The 17,604-nt window shown below is 41.1% G+C and overlaps 1 protein-coding gene across 1 annotated transcript in view; it reads left to right on the top strand.

The window, feature by feature from the left end:
- Positions 1-13,511: 13,511 nt before the first annotated feature.
- Positions 13,512-17,604, top strand: part of kiaa1549lb (KIAA1549-like b) — a 28,678-nt gene continuing 24,585 nt past the window's right edge. Inside the window, exons 1-2 of the mRNA XM_076110256.1 lie at positions 13,512-14,188; positions 14,302-14,417. Of these exons, the coding sequence (XP_075966371.1) occupies positions 13,558-14,188; positions 14,302-14,417 (747 nt within the window). The 5' untranslated portion in view covers positions 13,512-13,557. The remainder of the gene's footprint in view (positions 14,189-14,301; positions 14,418-17,604) is intronic.

Here is a 17,604-nt window from a genome sequence, read left to right as displayed (position 1 = left end):
CTAAAAATCCTTTTCAAAAAGTGTCACCTGTTAGAACACGAGCAACTTCACTTGTGGCCTGCTGCTTGTGGTGACCCAGATTATAGAGCGTTGTGATTGTATTACATACATTTTGACATTCTTGTGCTTGACTGAAGTGTGGATTTCAGAGGGGATCCTGGAAGCTTAACAGGCTTATCCCACCTTGTTATCCCTCATTGTCCTCCTCTCTCTGCCCTGCTCATGCCTCTGCTAACCTCTGCTGATCTGGAGCCAGTATACGGTCAGACTTAGTGCATCTGTTTCTGGTTGGTTGAGCTCCTCACCCCTCTGCATGTACGATCAAGTGATGGTTTCATTGCAACTGCAGCAATATGTCTTTGTTAGGTCACTTAAGAGCCTTTTTTTTTTGCATCATGTTTATGTTAATACACTCGAATAGCAATTTGGTTTGACATGGAAGGCATGAATTATGTAACGCTGTGACAGAATCAGAGTCACTTTATAGTAAATGCAGAGAATTGTTGCCTTGATAGCATTGCTATCAAAAACTAGAGGTGCAATAAGTTAAACATGAATGACCAATAAGTAGAATATGTTTGGTTAGTTAGTATTATTACTGTAAAGAAATGAGACTATTATGAGGTTTTTGGCTGCATGTTCTTTAGGATTGGACTTTTGCAAGAAATCTGAACAAGAAAACTATTATGCCTTCAGCACACACAGAGCAAAAGCTCATAAGCTGTTGATGCTATTCATACTGTTTGTGTGTTAATAGTACCTCTAACAAAAAACAAAACAAAAAAGCAACAGGTTGAAACTAATTTATGGAAAATATGATTGAATTTATGATAAATAGCAGTTGAATTATATTAAAGTACTAAAATTATTTTGACAATAATATAGAAAATTGAAAAATGCTACATATTGTAGATTTAAGTATATCACTTTGGGAATAGTAAGACCTCAGATTTGTGCTGGAGGTTAGCGATGGACAGATAAGACACAGCAGGCCCATTCAACGTCCTGTCTAGATGAGCTTTGGCATCCTTTAAAGTCTCTCTGAGGGCCCAATTTAGAAAGTCAGAGGCAAAGCCATGTGATTTTAAGTGCTTTTGTGGAGTCTATTTTTTTCAGACTGTCACAGGTGACCCAAACCGTTCCTTCACCTGACCGACCTGTGATGCACAGTATCGGTCTTTGAAAAGCAGACTGCTGGGCTCAACCCTTCGAGGTCACTCTACAGGAAAAACACATTTCTATTCTTGACTCGTGGTCTTTAGTTTGTAGTCCTGTATTATGTGAGGCTTGCATGAAGTTAAATCTGGACATCCCATCTTGTCCCTATCCCTTTTTCAGCATTTCTCCAATTATTTTCCACACTGACTATTCCACTCTACCTAAAGACCCAGAATACATCTAAACAAGATCAGCAATGCTTGTTCATGAGACAAGCTGGCTACTGATCAGGCCCCAATTTGTGAAAATAGGCCCTCGACTTTCTATTCCTATACTTTTCTAATTTAGGTTGAGTATAATCATACATCATGAGCCCATACTGAAACAGCTGCAGCATATAACATCCATATTAGGCTTGATCACTGAGCAGTATCAAACAGCATTCAACTTCATTGTGGTAAATGCACAGATACTATTTTTTTTTTTCTTACAAAACTAGAGGAGATGTGTCAACATTTGTCACTTTTAAAGGTGCCCTTTTGAGTTTTCTGTTAGTCACCAAATCTCATTGTGGGTATCCTTGAGATCTAAAAAAAATGTGTTGAATGAATTTCCTTTCTCATAAAACATTTGCAAAGCGTTTTAAATCCTGTAATGTTTACGTCCATGTTTAGGTTACAGTCTTTCCCTTTGCTGCTTGCAGTATTACTGCCACCTGTATATCAGGTGAATAGTGTGAAACCCATGGCAGGGCTGTGTATAATGTCGCATGCGTGCACGTGCATGTGTGTCCTTGCGACACACAACAGGGACCCACTCATAGAAAAACACCTCCATTATGCTATACTAGAGGTCAAGAACTCCACAGGGAACCGTTGCTTCCGTTTGTCATTCAACATTTATGTGAACAAAATGCCCTCTTCATTTGAGCTTTATGTTTAAGCAGAGCAAATACATAACTCAGGACGAGACCTTCATGTTAACCCAGTGCACAGCTGCCACGTCACTATCTGATTCCCACCGTTGAGCACTACCTGTCATTTCACACCCACAGCCTGCCAAGTCAAATGGCTCTTGTAATCCCCAAGCCCATCAGAGCTCCAGCATGCAGCTAAACTCCTACAGTCGTCCCCTGCCTGCTCTCATACGCACGGCCCCAGGAGACGACCAGGAGCTCCACTTTGATACGGTCTCTTTCCTCTCTGTGTGTGTGTGTATGAGGTCATACCAGCACAAGAGGGCCTTATTTGAAGAGGAAATGATTAAATGTATGAGTCACTGAAATATGTGTTGTGCAACAAAATCAGAAATCATGTGTTTTTTTCTGTAATTGTACAACCTGAGTGATAAAACATTTTTGTAAAGAAACAAATTGAATCATTATATTTTGCTTATATGATCCCTCCATGGCAAGACGGTACATGTATTTACTGTTGCTTTTGTCTCTTCCACGGGCACATGCTCTTTGTGCTTTCAACCTGACAGTTGACAGTCCGCTGTTTTGCCTCTGGGCTCGGTGCTGCAGTGAAAGATGACTTACTTTGTGGACTTTTTAATGGGTCTGCGATTGCCTGCAGAGCCCTAACTGAGCTCTCTGACTTTCAGTCACCCGGTCTGGCCCGTACAAGTTCTCCACGCATCAAAGGAATATTTCACCATCAAAATATTCTTACATTCTTATGTACCATTAATCTGTAACGATGAGTGCATTCGGAATGCTATTTTGTGATGAAATGTACCCAGTTTCCCTCAATTTATCCTGTTTACGTCTAATCCAGGAAATAATTCGTCACAGGTTATAGAGTAACTCTATCGTGATACATTTTTAAATGATTGCAGGAAACACACAGGTGTAATTAATAACATAAATAACGCGAGCTTGCTATCGTTCATGCTGGCTACTGGGTCATTTAATGGAGTTGAGCCATCGTTAATGTTATTAATTGCACCTGTGCTTTTCTCTGTATCAAAAATCGCAAAAATCATTTTTTGTGCGATCCTTGTCTGTCATACCAGCTAGATCATCACTGAAAATGTCCTGGAAAATGAATTTTGAAAATAGTACCTTTAATAATTACTGACTGATCTATGAAGTTATTAGAATGCATTCTAACTAACATTACTGAGAAATCTCGGTCTGGCTTTTCAACTGAATCTTGTGTTGAATGTTTTCTGTAAAGAGTTTTTTTCTCTTGCAATTTACTCTCAACACTACATACTACATTGCAATGCAAAGGGTTAAGTGTATTGAACTTCTTTTCAGCCATCAGCACAGTAACTATTGGTAATTCATCATCCTCAGCTGGAAGTGTAAAACAGCACCATATTTTTATTCCACAGCTCTGCTGATGATGCTATCTAATATTAATATTAAATAGGCCACCCAGCCATTACATTCCCTAAAAGTCTGAGCTTCTTCAGAATTTCTTTCATCAAAGCTACGAATACATGCTGAATTTATTTGGTCTGTTCACTTCTAGAGATGTTATTTGAAACTGCCTGAGAGTGTTGCTTTCATCATTCTCTTTCATTGGTCTGACTTTTTAGTATAAAGTGTAGCGGATGAGTGCCCCCTTGTTTCTGTCAGATGAATCATATCAATAAAAAAAACAATGCATTTGACTGACTAAAGGTCATTCATGCTTTTACATTGTCTGTTTTCAACCATAGATGCTTTACTGCTGACACAGTAGTTGTTGATGTGATAGTTTATTTTAGGGACCTCGCTGTCACAAAAAAAACACAGACTGAAATGCTTCTGAATCATATAGTGTTATCATTAAAACATCCCCATAAATGTTTATAAGTTGCTATGCCCCGTCTCAGTATACGTTTCATTGTGAAACCACAATAGATAATAGTTCATTAAGACTGTTTTTGAGTGCATTTTCTAGTGGGGCATGCAGTATAACACAGTCAGCACTTTAAAAGTAATTAAGTATAGAAGTTTGAAGAAACTCAGTCAGTTTCGGCCAGTTAGAGGACAACAATTAACAAATGTGGCTTGGCGATAAGCATATTTCTGAATGATATTTGAAACATATTGTCATTTATTTAGTAGCATAATTGTTATTCTTTTCTCATTTAGACAGAAAGGGCCCAGAGCTATTAGTTCAGCACATTTGGTTCCACATTTAGGAACTTCATCACTTGACGTCTGCACATATCAAATATACTTGTTAGTGTATTTTGGAACCCTTTTGTACCGATCATTTACATAACACAGCAACAATACAGTGTTAAATATGTTCACATCATATCAAAAGATGTCAGCAGCACTGTGCCTATATCATTTATTCACTGAATTGTTTGCTCAAAAATCAGTTAAGTTTGTCAGCTGTTTGTCCATTTTCGGCAAAAAAGGGTTTGAGCCAGTAGATATATGAGCCGTCACATGAGAGCGGGGGAATGTGTCCCCTGTCACCTTCTAAAAAGCTTGCAAAAAGCCCTAAATAATGGCTCTCTGATGTGCCTGCACTGGAAAACAAAGAGACCCTCGATCGGAACATTATCACTATTGCTTTATATAGGAAGATACAGGAAAGATTAAATGTAATGTCCAGTGTTGGGCTATTTAGAAAGTTCAATGTACACTAGCTTTTCTTAAACAAATGACTATAATGTAACTGCATATATCATCATATCACCAAATCTTAAATGAGGCTAGCTCAAACACAGGAGCAAGGACAGTAGAGAACAGCCTTGGTGAGCAGTAATACGAGTGGACAGAGTGCAACAACATAAGCCATGACTACAGTGTCCTGGGCTGCATCAGGACAGAAGTCAGCGTGTCGACACATCGAGCTGAAAAAGACCAAGAGCCTCAGCGTCAGTGGATAGGCTGACTTTTATTTGGAGCGAGAGAGAGAGACAGAGAGACAGAGAGGACAGAGAAAATTTGGCGGTGGAAGAAAACTCATTTCCCTGTGTCAGTGGATTGTCCACAGTTGGTTTTTTTCCTTCAGTGTTTGTTTCCTGTCATTTTATCAAGGAAAAGGGTGAGACCACTGGTGTCAATCCGAGGGCAGTCTTAACATTGTTTTTGACAGAAACGTTAGAAACAAAAACAAGCTTTGACATGGGAGTTGTTAGATGTGCGCTTTCAATGATAGTGCACAACACCCAGATTTAAGCACTGCATTCCTCGACCAAGGCTATACACAATCTGTAGAATTTGTTATTTTAGGTAATAAAACGTCTTTAAAAATCTGCTAATATATATAGTTAAAGACAATCAACTCAATTTGGTACATGCACCCAAAATGTTCCTAGTTGAAATGTTGCAAAGGAATGCCCTATATTGCAATCTTAAGAAATACTTAAAAGTGAGTCTGTGTAACATTTGTAGAGCAGCGCCCTATGTGCAAACAAGTGACATTTACCAGATAATAGTACATGCTGAAATGTAGTGTATACGTATAGCAAAGTCACCGTTAGCAGACTGCCTCAGTATTATCAATAATACAACAATATCTATCTAAAGTTAGCTAGTATTAGCTAATACTAGCCACCATGAGCTACTGGTCGTACCAGACCAAGTATGGCTGTTGAATAGGATGTTTTATTTGCTCATAAGTAAATTCATTCTTCTTTTTTAATTTGTAAGGAGAAAAGTTTGTTGTTTCTTCTTTCAAAAGTTACAGTCTGGCTTCAAACTATTCTTGGAATCACACCACACACTGATTATATGGTCTCCTTGGCCACAGACAAACAGTCAAGCTGGACCAAAAACATACTGTGTGCTTCTTGTCAGCAGTAACGAATGAATGAATCTCTTATAATACCATGTACACTTCTCTGCATGGTTGCAGGGTTAAGTGTTTGCTGGGCTGTGGTCCAGACAGCTGATGCGTGTCTCAGCCTGCTGAGCTGTTTGCACCCTCTGAAAAAAAAAAAAAAAAAAAAAGAAGCATGGTGCTGGGTGTGTGTGTGTGACATCCTCCCTCCCATCCATACTGTCACCTCAGCAGTGCTTGGCATCGCTACCACCATCCTCCTCCAGCACCGCACAGACACAATCCCTCCACACACAGACAAAAGACACAGAAGGTATCTGCAACACATATGTTAGGATACTTTCAATTAAAATTCTCTCCTCCCAGACTTTCCTCCACCTCAATACTGAAATTCTTAATTCTAATTTCGCTAGAACAACAACAGCTCAAAGCAGTCGTATATATGCTGCCGACTTCCATAACCAGCCAGAACATAGGAGGGACTTCTGAGCCACTTCCTCGGAGGCAGTTGAAAAGGCTTCCTAAATTTGTTTCTCTGCTCCTAGGGTTCCATCCACCTCACTAGTGAATTATACCCTTGTTTACCATTTTCCTCACACAAGAGAACAAAAACAGCTCAAAGCAAAAGGAGAAGCAGCGTATAATAAGAGTGGAGCAGCGGGAGCCCCGGCAGTGTCATGTCTGTGTCCTGGTAGCTCAGAGATTGTGCTGGCTGCAGAGGGGAAAGAACGAGTGTGGAAATGAGGTCTGTGGTTTGTGTGTGCTGGTTGCAGAAGGTTTTAGAGACAAGTCAGGATCGTGCAGCTGACTAAAGAAGTAATAGTAATCATAGATGCTTGAAGTATCAATTTCTTACAGGAGGTTATCGTCACATGGTTATTTAATTCCATCAGCAATCAGTTTCCCCCTTTTATTTCTCAAGAATTGGCTTCAAAGTTGGAGATAATCATCTGATTCCATACTGCCTGATATCATATCGGCCTAAAGCGTCTCTGTATCAGCATAATCCAACTCTTTGTCCACGCTATATGATGTCTACACTGAGTGAAATATTCTAACTTTTATACACATTTCCCAAATTTCAGCCTGACATATTTTGCATCGTTGGAAACATTGAGTTTGAGACTAAAATGGCAGATAAAGTTCTATGGGTGTGAAGAATCAATGTTTGGCTGCACAGCACAAGTTTGTAATAAAGACTGACCCACCGGTGACTCAGTGGGGTTTAAGACGTTAAAGAATATATTGGTTTGTAAAGCTTGTGTGGCTTGCACGGCAGTAACTGATCATTATTTTCATGATCCATTAACCTTCGTAAAATGTCGGAAGAAAAAGTAAAACAAACACAATTTTCCATAACCCATGGTGACATCTTAACCAGCCTGTGACATATTTGCTTCACGAATGACTAAAACAATGAATTGATTACAAAAAATGTTGTTCGTGCCACTCCTATAGAAATGTAATCCGCGTACTTTTAGTAAGTTAACTTAATAATACAACGTATCACAAAGCCTAGTAATACTTGTAACAGATGATGTGACATCTTCTGTTCCTTTTCTTTCAAGGCTGAATGAAGCTTGACAGAATGAGGAACCACAAAGGTAAATTACTTTAGTAAAGGACCTGCTTGTAGATTTCAATCATTTTCTCATTCTTTGACTCATTCCCTTTTAACCAACTGCTGCACTGATTTCTGGTGTTGGTGGGACTTTCTTTTTCCACTGCCCACTATTTTCTCATCCCTCCCAGCCTCTCTCACCATCTCCTTTTATCTGCATATCTTCCCCTCTCTTGTCCATTGTTAAAATCCTCCCATATGCTAAGCTCTGTCAGAGCAGGTGGCAAACCACAGGTGGACCCCACACCTCCGCTCGGACTGGCCTCCATTCGCGCACCCAAATTCATGTTGCCACTGGGCCCACTAGGCAGGGGAGGGAGGGTGGGTGGCCAGGAAGTTCTCACTCAGTTCGATGACCAAGTGGTTTGGCTCTTTAGTGGCCTTGAAGAAGGACACATATCCTTTTGTTATCTAGCTTTTGTCCCCTCTTCCCACTCTTTAATATCAGTGTTTTTTTAAAGAATGGATTACATTTTGTGGTATAGCAATTTCACTAATCACATTTGAGCACATTAGTGATTTATTGAATAAAAGGAATTAAGTGGGATCACAAATACAGCATGAAAGGGCTGTCTTTAAGAAGTGAATGGTGTCGGTTAAATGAAATTTAGAGATTTATTCCTCTGAAAACAAATGATGAAAAGCATTGTGCCACTTCTCTGGGATATTGGTGACATTTAACAATACATTCAGAGTTCGTGACCTGGGATATTTACAGAATGTGCAAGTATTAGATCCTATTATAGTTTACATTTAATGGTTAGGAAACATATAAAGACAAAAAAAATGTTTTCAGATAGCTTTACAGTGCCAGCGTGTGAGTACACACTGCCTGAGGCGAATCATTGTGTGCAATTCAGAAAACATGGACTCAATGGCCTGATTTCCACAGAATGTGCTGGACAGTTCTCAGAAATGTACAGTTCATGTTCATGGTGTTTTCATTCAATATTCAATCAAACTTGAACAACAGTATGAGTATAAATGACTGAGATGTGAGTATCTTTTATCCCTTTGGCAATCCAGGTACATGTTTGTCATCATAAAGGTTCCCTCCAACACTGAAGCACTTGTACGGATTGCTAGCTGGGTGCACTTCAACAGGAGAAACATGCTGAGGGGGTGGAAGGTGTGACAGGACTGCAAAGCTTTACAAATGGATAAAAGAACCCCTCTGTGGATGTGTCGAGGATGTGCTGAGAATAAAAGGAGAGAAGAGGACAGGGTCAGATGAGACAACTCCATTCTGTCGTCTTGGCGAATTAATCACCTCCAGCATCTTCGTGATAGTTACTTTAATATACACTTCTCATCTCTCTTTCTTCCTTTTATTGAGGCATAATTTCTGCAAAGGCACATAACACTGTAACACGAGTCTGTGTGTTATCTTAGTTATACTTGAGCACAGCTGCCATCTCTCTTGAATAGGCTTATTCTATTTGTTCCACTGTGTCTCTTTTTCTCTCTTTTGGGAATAAATGTCTGCCCTTGGGGTACAGAACTCTTTGTGGCTATTAGAAAGATGTGTGTGTACCTCCATACCTGGCGAGTGATTTTCTTTCACCTTGTCACATTAAAATGATTACTATTCAACCGTCAATTAAAATAGTCTACTCAAAGGTCAATATATTTATCTGACACCATCAACACCATCAGAATGGATCCCTACAACTCCAGCCATCTGGGGAATGTGTACTGTTTGAATGTGGTGTCTTACATGGTGGTGTGACATACATGGCTATTCGTCCTGGCTTCATCTGTCATGTTTAGAGAAGGTAATTCTGTGCTGACAGGCAATAGGCAAATAGGCTGTCAGATTTTACAAGCTGCCAGTTAATAGAGCAGAGCATCACTGTCACTTTATACAGTTTTTGGCTTATGGTAGGCGGGAACGTGGTACCACTTTCTAACAAAGCAAACTGTGTAATGGGTTTATGAAATGTAAGTAATGGCTTTAATAAATCATTCACTAATGCTTTCTAGATCCATTCTGAGCCATTGATAAGAATAGCTTTTGGCTTGTCGGGTTGTAGAGAAATCCTTTGGCTGGTGTTTATCCTTCTCTAGAATAACATCTGCTTTTTGTTTATGAATAGCTTTTAGGAAGAAACTCCAAAGGCTCTTTGACTACTTTTCTCAACCAAAATCCATTTATTAACATTCACAGCTGCAGACTGGATGGATTATATACCATCCTTTATTGATGAATTACTAATAAGAAATAATAATAATTATAATAATAGCTTGATTTTTTCTAGCACCTTTCAAGTGACCCAAGGACGCTTTACATATGTGAAGGTGGAACAGATAACACACAAACATAAAATGCATGTAAAGAGGAGGGGTCTGAGCACAGAGCGTGGGGGATGCCTTGGTTCAGCTTTAAAAGTAGGCCTTTGTTGGTATAATTATAAGTATTAACCTGTCTTTTCACTTTATTTTCTGTTAACAGAAAAATCCACCTATGATGCTTCCGGCTCCTCGTCTTTATCAAGTGACCCCGCTGTCACAGCTGCTCCTGCTCATCCATTGGCTGACCTGTCGGTGGCGGAGGAGGTGCCTTTCTCAGTCGTCCATTCAGATGGTGACTCAGAGCCTGAGGGGGGAGGTTTATCAGGGCAGCCTGCATTTTCTTCTGTCTTAACCGTCATGGCAGGTACTGTCAAACATCCAGTGAGCCTTGATCAAAGTAGAACCTCGCCAACCATCACCAGGGACGAGACCCACACCACCCAATGGCCTTCACATAGTTCCAGCCACGGCTCAGAGATGTCCTCCTCATCGTTGTCTGTGGAGGACAGGATCAGCCTCGCCAGCTCAGGTCTGACTTCCAGCATGTCTCACCAACACACCACACCCCCTCCAGCTGTTACCATGGCATCGACTGTCTCTGTGCCATCACATGTGTCCTTTATGGATGGAAACAGGAATGGCTCATCATTGACAGTAGTATCTTCTTCATTGTCATCCTCAATGTCTTCATCAGCTCCATCCACTTCCTCTGTATTGTCATACGTAGCGTCTCTATTTTCTCTATCGTCTTCTGTTGGGTGGATAAACAAAGGTGCTTCATCTCATGGTCAAAGGATTGTGTCCAGCCCTGCCCCTCAGACATCATCACCAGCAGACTCTCTGGGTTGGACACACAGTCTAACAACCACACACTCCACTACTCATTCAGGTGTTGACCCACTAACTGTTACACAGGGACAACAAAGCACAACAACCAAACCATCACAGTTCCCAAGTGAAACTAGCATTGAAAAGAGAACTGAAGTGACTCATGAGTCATTATACTCATCAGAAGATAAAATCTATGGAGTGAGTGAAGCATACATAAGGAGTGCAAGCACAAAAGGGATCAAGACACCAGCAACCAGCACATACACATCATACTCTACTCATAACCATGGAGAAAATCTTTTAAAGATTTTACGCAAAACTACTCAGACCCAGAACCCAGGATTAAACTCTGTATCTGCCAGTAATATTGAAATTAGCACCTCATTTCCCTCCAATCAAGAGAAACAAGCTGTTCAAAGGCAGCAGGGAGCTTTACAAAATCCCACATCAGCACTGCTGTCTGCCCATCCTAAAGGCTATTCAGTTTCTAATCATGTCACACAGCAGATGTTAAATCCAACAGCATATGAGGAAAAGGAAAACAAGACAGCGGAAGACATTCAGACTTTTGTTCACAAAAGCGTTGGAGATACAGTCATGTCGCGTCTGAGTTCGCGTGTTGTAAATCCAACCGTATCACCGGCAATGACACTCAGACCCGCTGAGACTCCAGCAGGTAAAACGTCTCCCTCTGAAACTGCAATCACTGAGCTAACACCAATCCACTCTGGCATGGTTTCCTCAGAGCATTTATCTAATCCCGGTGATTTACTGATGGCAGAGGGTCACGGCAGCCCCAGAGTTCCTGCCATCAATATATATTTCAACCAGGGAGAGATAGCAGCAGCAGAGCTCAAATCCATGTCCACTCAAGCTTTCCCAAATAACTCACTTTCACTCATAGGGTCGAGGCCGGAGTCCAAAACTGGTTCCATCCACAGTTCAATCACCAGAACGGGAACAACTTCTTTCCCATCGGAGTCAGATTCACTTCCGTTGCCAAGTAATATAGTCATAAGCGTTCAAGAATTTTCAACACAAACAGAATCTCCCAAGTTCATAACTCAGGAGCCGAGAGGACGGACAACGGCAAGAATTATATTTGCCTCCAACAGTAGGACAGTGCCTCTTTCTGGTTCAGCGTTGCCAGTTAGTTTCACAAAAGATATGACTTATAAAACCATGTACGAAAGTCTCTCACACCCCACCCGGCTTACGTACTTATTGCCGTTGTTCCTCAGCGGCAGCCCAAGCAACACTGATGATAGCACTGGTCTGTCTGCCAATAGTGACGTTCATTTTGCAGACCAACCCAAAGCCTCATTATCATCCCAAATTACCCCTTCCCAAAGACCTTTTCAAACAAGGTCTTTACTTACGTTTTTCCACAAGTTTTATACAACTCGACCTCCCAACAAATCTCATCAGACAGCGTTTTCGGCTGAAATATTTGCTCATATTATAAAATCCGAGAGAGCTAGTCGCGGGACATCTTCGACTTTTGAGGTGGAAACAACTGCAGGGAAGAGTAAACCGTCACCAGCCTTCGATGTTCACATGACACATGCAGAGAAGCCTACTAAGAGCTTCCACAGAAATGCTGCAAATAGTTCAGTTTCTCCTTTATTGAATGGAGATGAAGAGTCTGCTGTAATCAGAGACACTTTGTTTTACAAGAAGGGTATTCCATCAAGGCCGTTCACAACAAAGGTTGCATCTTTCATAACTACAAAAGACATTGTCATGTTGAATAAAAGCTCTGAGGGTTTTGACAAAGGATCTCCCACTGAAATAGCTATTTTTCGTGTAACATCTGATGCTGCATTAGAACCTCTTAAAAGTCTTTCTCGTAAAGACGATTTGACACACACAAGCAGTTTTGAGCGGCCTCCTCTTTCCTCGTGGTCTGAAATTACCCTGACACCGAGGACAAACTCCGCTTATCGCTCTCAGGGACCAATCACCACTGTGAGAAGTGATGGATCAAATTTTTATTCAGGCAGACAAAGAACCATTCCCTCCACTGCTTCCTCTGTTGCATCTACTTCCTTCAGTGATGGACAAAACAGCAGTGGATCTTTTGGTGCTATTTTCAGCTTTGGCACAAAACTAATGGCACCATATACAAAGTGGAAAACCACCAAGACGGTGTCTTTTCAAAGCACAGCCTTTGAATTAGAAAATACATCTATTGGCTTTGATAGGGCAAGTTCTAATTTCCAAGCAGATGGCCCGTTGTATGAACATCCAAAGCTGGAAGACGGACAAGAGGGTAATGTGCATATATTGAATTCAACTGATCAAACTGTAGTTGCCAGTGATCCAAATTCATTCAATCCTGCAGTTCATTCATCTGTTACACATGTTAAAGGCACATCAGAATATAAAAAAGAGAAACTGAATTTGTCCCCAGCTGATCTCAGATCTGCGGTGACTGTCAATGTACAACAAGGAGCCACTGTAAACACTGCATGGGGTTCAGATGGTTTTCTGCCCCTCTCTCATACAACTACTGACTCCGTAAGGTCTTCAAAAGCTTCTTCTCTTGCATCGGTGTATACGAGCAAGCACAGCTCCCCTCTGGCAGATGTTGACTCCCTTGAATATGCTGCTGTCACACTTTCAAACAACCCTGCGCTCAATTTCTCTGGCACTGACAATATCAATAACCGAACTGATTCAATACTGAAGGGGTTAACCCTTCCAACAGAGCTGCGGTCACCATCCTTTTCATTTCACTCATCATCATCAGAGACTTCATCATCATTATCATCATTGTCAGAGACTTTACCACTATCATACAGTAGTAGTTACAAAGCTTCTCAGTCGTCTTCCTTACATACGAATCCTCACACCTCAGTGTCTTACAAAGCTTCATTGACATCATTGTCAGCATCAATATTGTCAATAAAACCAACCATGCACCCAGGCACTGCATCATCATCATCCGTGTCTGTAAAAGCTACATTTCCATCCTCTTCACCAAGTCTGACCTTATCAATAGATCCTGATCATTCAGAGGAAGTGACTGAGATGTTTGTTGTCCACACAGAGGTGGGGACAGATGAGTTAACCGCTGGAACATCCAGAGCTGTTGCGCACACTTTCCCCAAAGAGAAAGCAACCAGTTTAGCCCCCTCTCAATCAGTCAGAATCACCATTTCTGCTGGGCCCACCGAGAGGACATCTCAGGTATCACCTCTGCACCCTCGACAGGACACCCCGACAAACTCTGTCCAGCTTAACACCACAACTGTAGCTCCAACTACCAAAACTAAACACCCCACCACTACCACGCCTTCCCCAAGAGTCACCACTGGAACCACACAGTCTATCACCACTACAACACCACAGCCTGCACCTGTGACCAGGAGAACGACAACCACCACAACCACTAGGACTCAAACCAGCAGGAGAACGTTCACACCACCATTTCCCAGAACGAACCCTCCCAGGGACACCAGCGGCATCTTTATATCCCCTTTTACCACCACCACAGAGGCTCCACCACAGCAGTGTAACATCACAGAGAGATTGTGGGTGAAAACAGGTAAACAATTCTTCTGACACAGTCCTAGCTAAATGATTTGAATTATAAAATCGTATTATTGCTGTATGTCTTGGTTTCTCCCGTTATTGTCTCTGTCTCTATATCCCTCGTAGTTGTTTCCATTTATGTGAGAAGAAACAGGCTGGACAGCATTCAGAGGCAGAACCTGCGAAGGGGACTAAGTCAGGGCCTCCGGAAGGCTCTGAATGATACGTCTGCTCAAGCACAGGTCAGACTGTTGTCAGTTACTGTTGATCACTCAAGAAAAATACAGCTTCAGCAAGTAATAGATATACCCTTAACATCCATATATCTAGAGACTCAAACTGTGGAGTCTGAACAAACAGAATGATATACACAGTACATTTAATGTTTCTCACCAAAGCACATTGTATGTATACTTAAGGCCTAAGGAATGTGTTGAATGTATTATCTTACGCTACCAATTGTTGACAGTGGAATACTGTGAAACCATGTGCTCATGCATGTGCATCCCTTTGCGGATGCACGAGACACCAACAAAACTGGCACTGTTAAAACCTCTACAAAAAACTTCACAAATATATAAATGAGTATAGCTGTGAAACGGTAGCAACTCATGTAAGAAGTGCTCACAAATTCTCTGATGCTGATAATGTCACTAAAGTGACTTTAAGATGAAGGAGGTGTCTTAAAGTAAAGGCAGTTTTCGAGTAGCACTTAGTTTACATACAAATATTGTAATCTTATCATACTTGTCATAATTTCTTCATTATCTCCACAGCATCAATACACAAAAACAGTTTGACCAGTGGCCTACGATCTAAAAAACTACCACTGTTCTTTATAGGTGGAGTTAGAATACAAATGACTGCAATTTATAGCTGCTAATCTGAATACGATGAACAGAACAAACTGTTGCTGGATCCTGGCTGAATAAGCGAGCTGTTTTCTAACACTGGTGAACAGTGAATGGTTCCTAATTGTGCCCTCACCAGAAATCTGGTTTATTAGCGTGGAGTGAATTAGACACTTGTAGCAAGGACCCTCATGTAGGCTATGTGAGAAGAGATGAGGACTAATATAGAAATTAGGTTGACTGAATGTGTCCCTGAAGGTATTGGGTGATGTCACATGTTTGAGTAACTGTACCAACACTAAAACAAGATGTAGATTAGGACTGTAGCAGAGCTGTACATGAGAACTGTTGCTCCAATTTCCTCACATTCATTTATTTACAACCAGAGTCGTCAGAATCAAGTCACATTTCACCAAAAGGCAATCTTACCACAGCAGTGGACACACTAGATTTTGGTTTAACAAGAAATCAGAGAGTAACCAACCGTAGCATTTTGGAGCGCCTTCTGAGTGTTGTTTTGAGCAAGTGTTGAGTACATCTGTGTGTGCATGTTTCTGTGTGTGTGTGCGTGTTGTATATCCGCAATCTGGTGAAATGGCTCTGCCGGTTGTATTTCTCAAAGTGGAAGTATCAAATAATTGAGAGTGAGGCCTGTGTATCCGTCCTGCCCATGTGAAGGTCAATGCTCTCATATGTTCTCTCTCTCTCTCTCTCTCTCTCTCTCTCTCTCTCTCTCTCTCTCTCCTCTCTCTTTTTGTAGTCTCTGAAGGTGTCTTGCTTCAATGCACTCCTGTCACCCATTTCCACATTGCTTGGGTTCCTTTTAGTAGCACTGCTCTCTCATCCAATGGGAAGCAAGCTGTCGGCAAGGGAAATTGCTTCTGTGTTTAATTATAGGTTATAAATGGTTGGGATGAGAGCGATGTGCTGTGCTGATGATAAAAAGATGACGAGGAATAGACCAAATGAATTGAACCACAAGGCTAAAACCATTTTGAACCTTCAATAAATATATAAAAGTAAACTATTTTTGTGTCTTGCACGTATAAGGCTCTCCAGTGACTTGAAACTTTTAGAAAACTGACTCGATCTGTCGGGTTAATCTGTTGGCAGTCTTTCACACTCTTTGAGATAGAGTAAGTGGGAGTGTTACCAATCTCTGGCTTTGCTGGAAATGCAATCTCTTAATAACACCTTCACATGGGTGAAGCCTGAGAGGATGAAGTGATAATAAAGGGCTCTTTTCACAGAGCTCTTAACAAGGCTGAATTGTGAGGAGGCAGAGTGGTGATTCTCAGCTACAGAGAAGATAGGCCCTCAGTGTTTTAGCCAGTGGATCTCCTTGTCAGCGCAGGCTTTCAGATGGGTTCAGATAACAGACCTGCATGGTCTCACCTCACCTACACACACACACACACACACACACACACACACACACACATAGTTTCGCTACATCTGTCATCATCCCTTTTCCGGTTTCCTGATACGTAGATTTCACCAAAATAAAACCTCTTACTGACAAACACGTGCATTTGTTTTGCATTACACACAGTTACAAAACACACACACGTTTCACTTGTGTTTTGCAGTGATACCTGGCCTTGGTTAGAAGTGAAGGAACATAAGCTTCTTTGTCCCAAACTCCCTATTTAACAGTCCCTCCCATGTCTCGCTCATCTTTAGTCTCCTCTCTCTCTCTCTCTCTCTCTCCCCCCAGAAGCCCTTCGGCCCCTCCTGGTTATCTCTCCACATATCTGTATTCCATAATCACTCTCTCTCTCTCCTGTTGCTTTCATTAGCGAGTGGTTAGAATACACTTTAAGTGCTCCATCAATCTAAAACAGTTCAATATCCTGTCATGCAGCTCATTTGCTAATATGACTGATTGACACTACCTTCTGATCCTGCTTAAAGGACCATCACAGGAATGTGTTTTTGGCGATTAACTTTAAATATTTTACATCAAGGTCGGCCATTCTTCCAAAGAATGCGTACAATTTTGGATTATTTTTCCTTTATCACAGCAGACGTAGCACAGGTATTACTAATGACATTAATGCCCCAGTGAGCCGTGAGAGTGTGACAGTGATCCAGCATGCACAATTACCTGGATCCTGAAACCGAAGCAACTGAATAAAATTTAGCCATCACTCATTTTATTTCTGTGTTAAGAGATTATAAAGAATCATTCCAGGCTTTTGACCACATGTTACCACACAATAGTGGCTTTGACAAAGGAGGTAAAGTAAAGAAGGTAACAGTTCCTCTCTGTTTACTGTTATGGAATACCTGTATATTTGGAAAATGGTTGGCAGTCGGATAGATACTACGAGACAGGATTTGTCAACCGTCAGAGAATTTATCATGTTATAACCACAATCAATCAAACAATATAACACAACAAATCACACTTCTGAACATACCCCTCCCTTAGTGAAGCTGGCTGTGGTAGGAGGTGAAACAGGCTTGAAACTTTCAACCAGTGGGGGTGTTATGATATAAGGTATATTGTTGTTATTGTCAAATTATGAGTGTGACTGATGTTTGTGCTGTTTTACCTCCCTGCCTGAGGGTGGTG

The sequence above is a fragment of the Anarhichas minor genome, unplaced genomic scaffold, assembly GCF_050575085.1.
Source record: "Anarhichas minor isolate MPS153535 unplaced genomic scaffold, ASM5057508v1 ptg000042l, whole genome shotgun sequence".
Classification (NCBI taxonomy): domain Eukaryota; kingdom Metazoa; phylum Chordata; class Actinopteri; order Perciformes; family Anarhichadidae; genus Anarhichas; species Anarhichas minor.
Note: the sequence above shows the minus strand (reverse complement) of the source record. Positions and strands in the feature narration are given on the sequence as shown.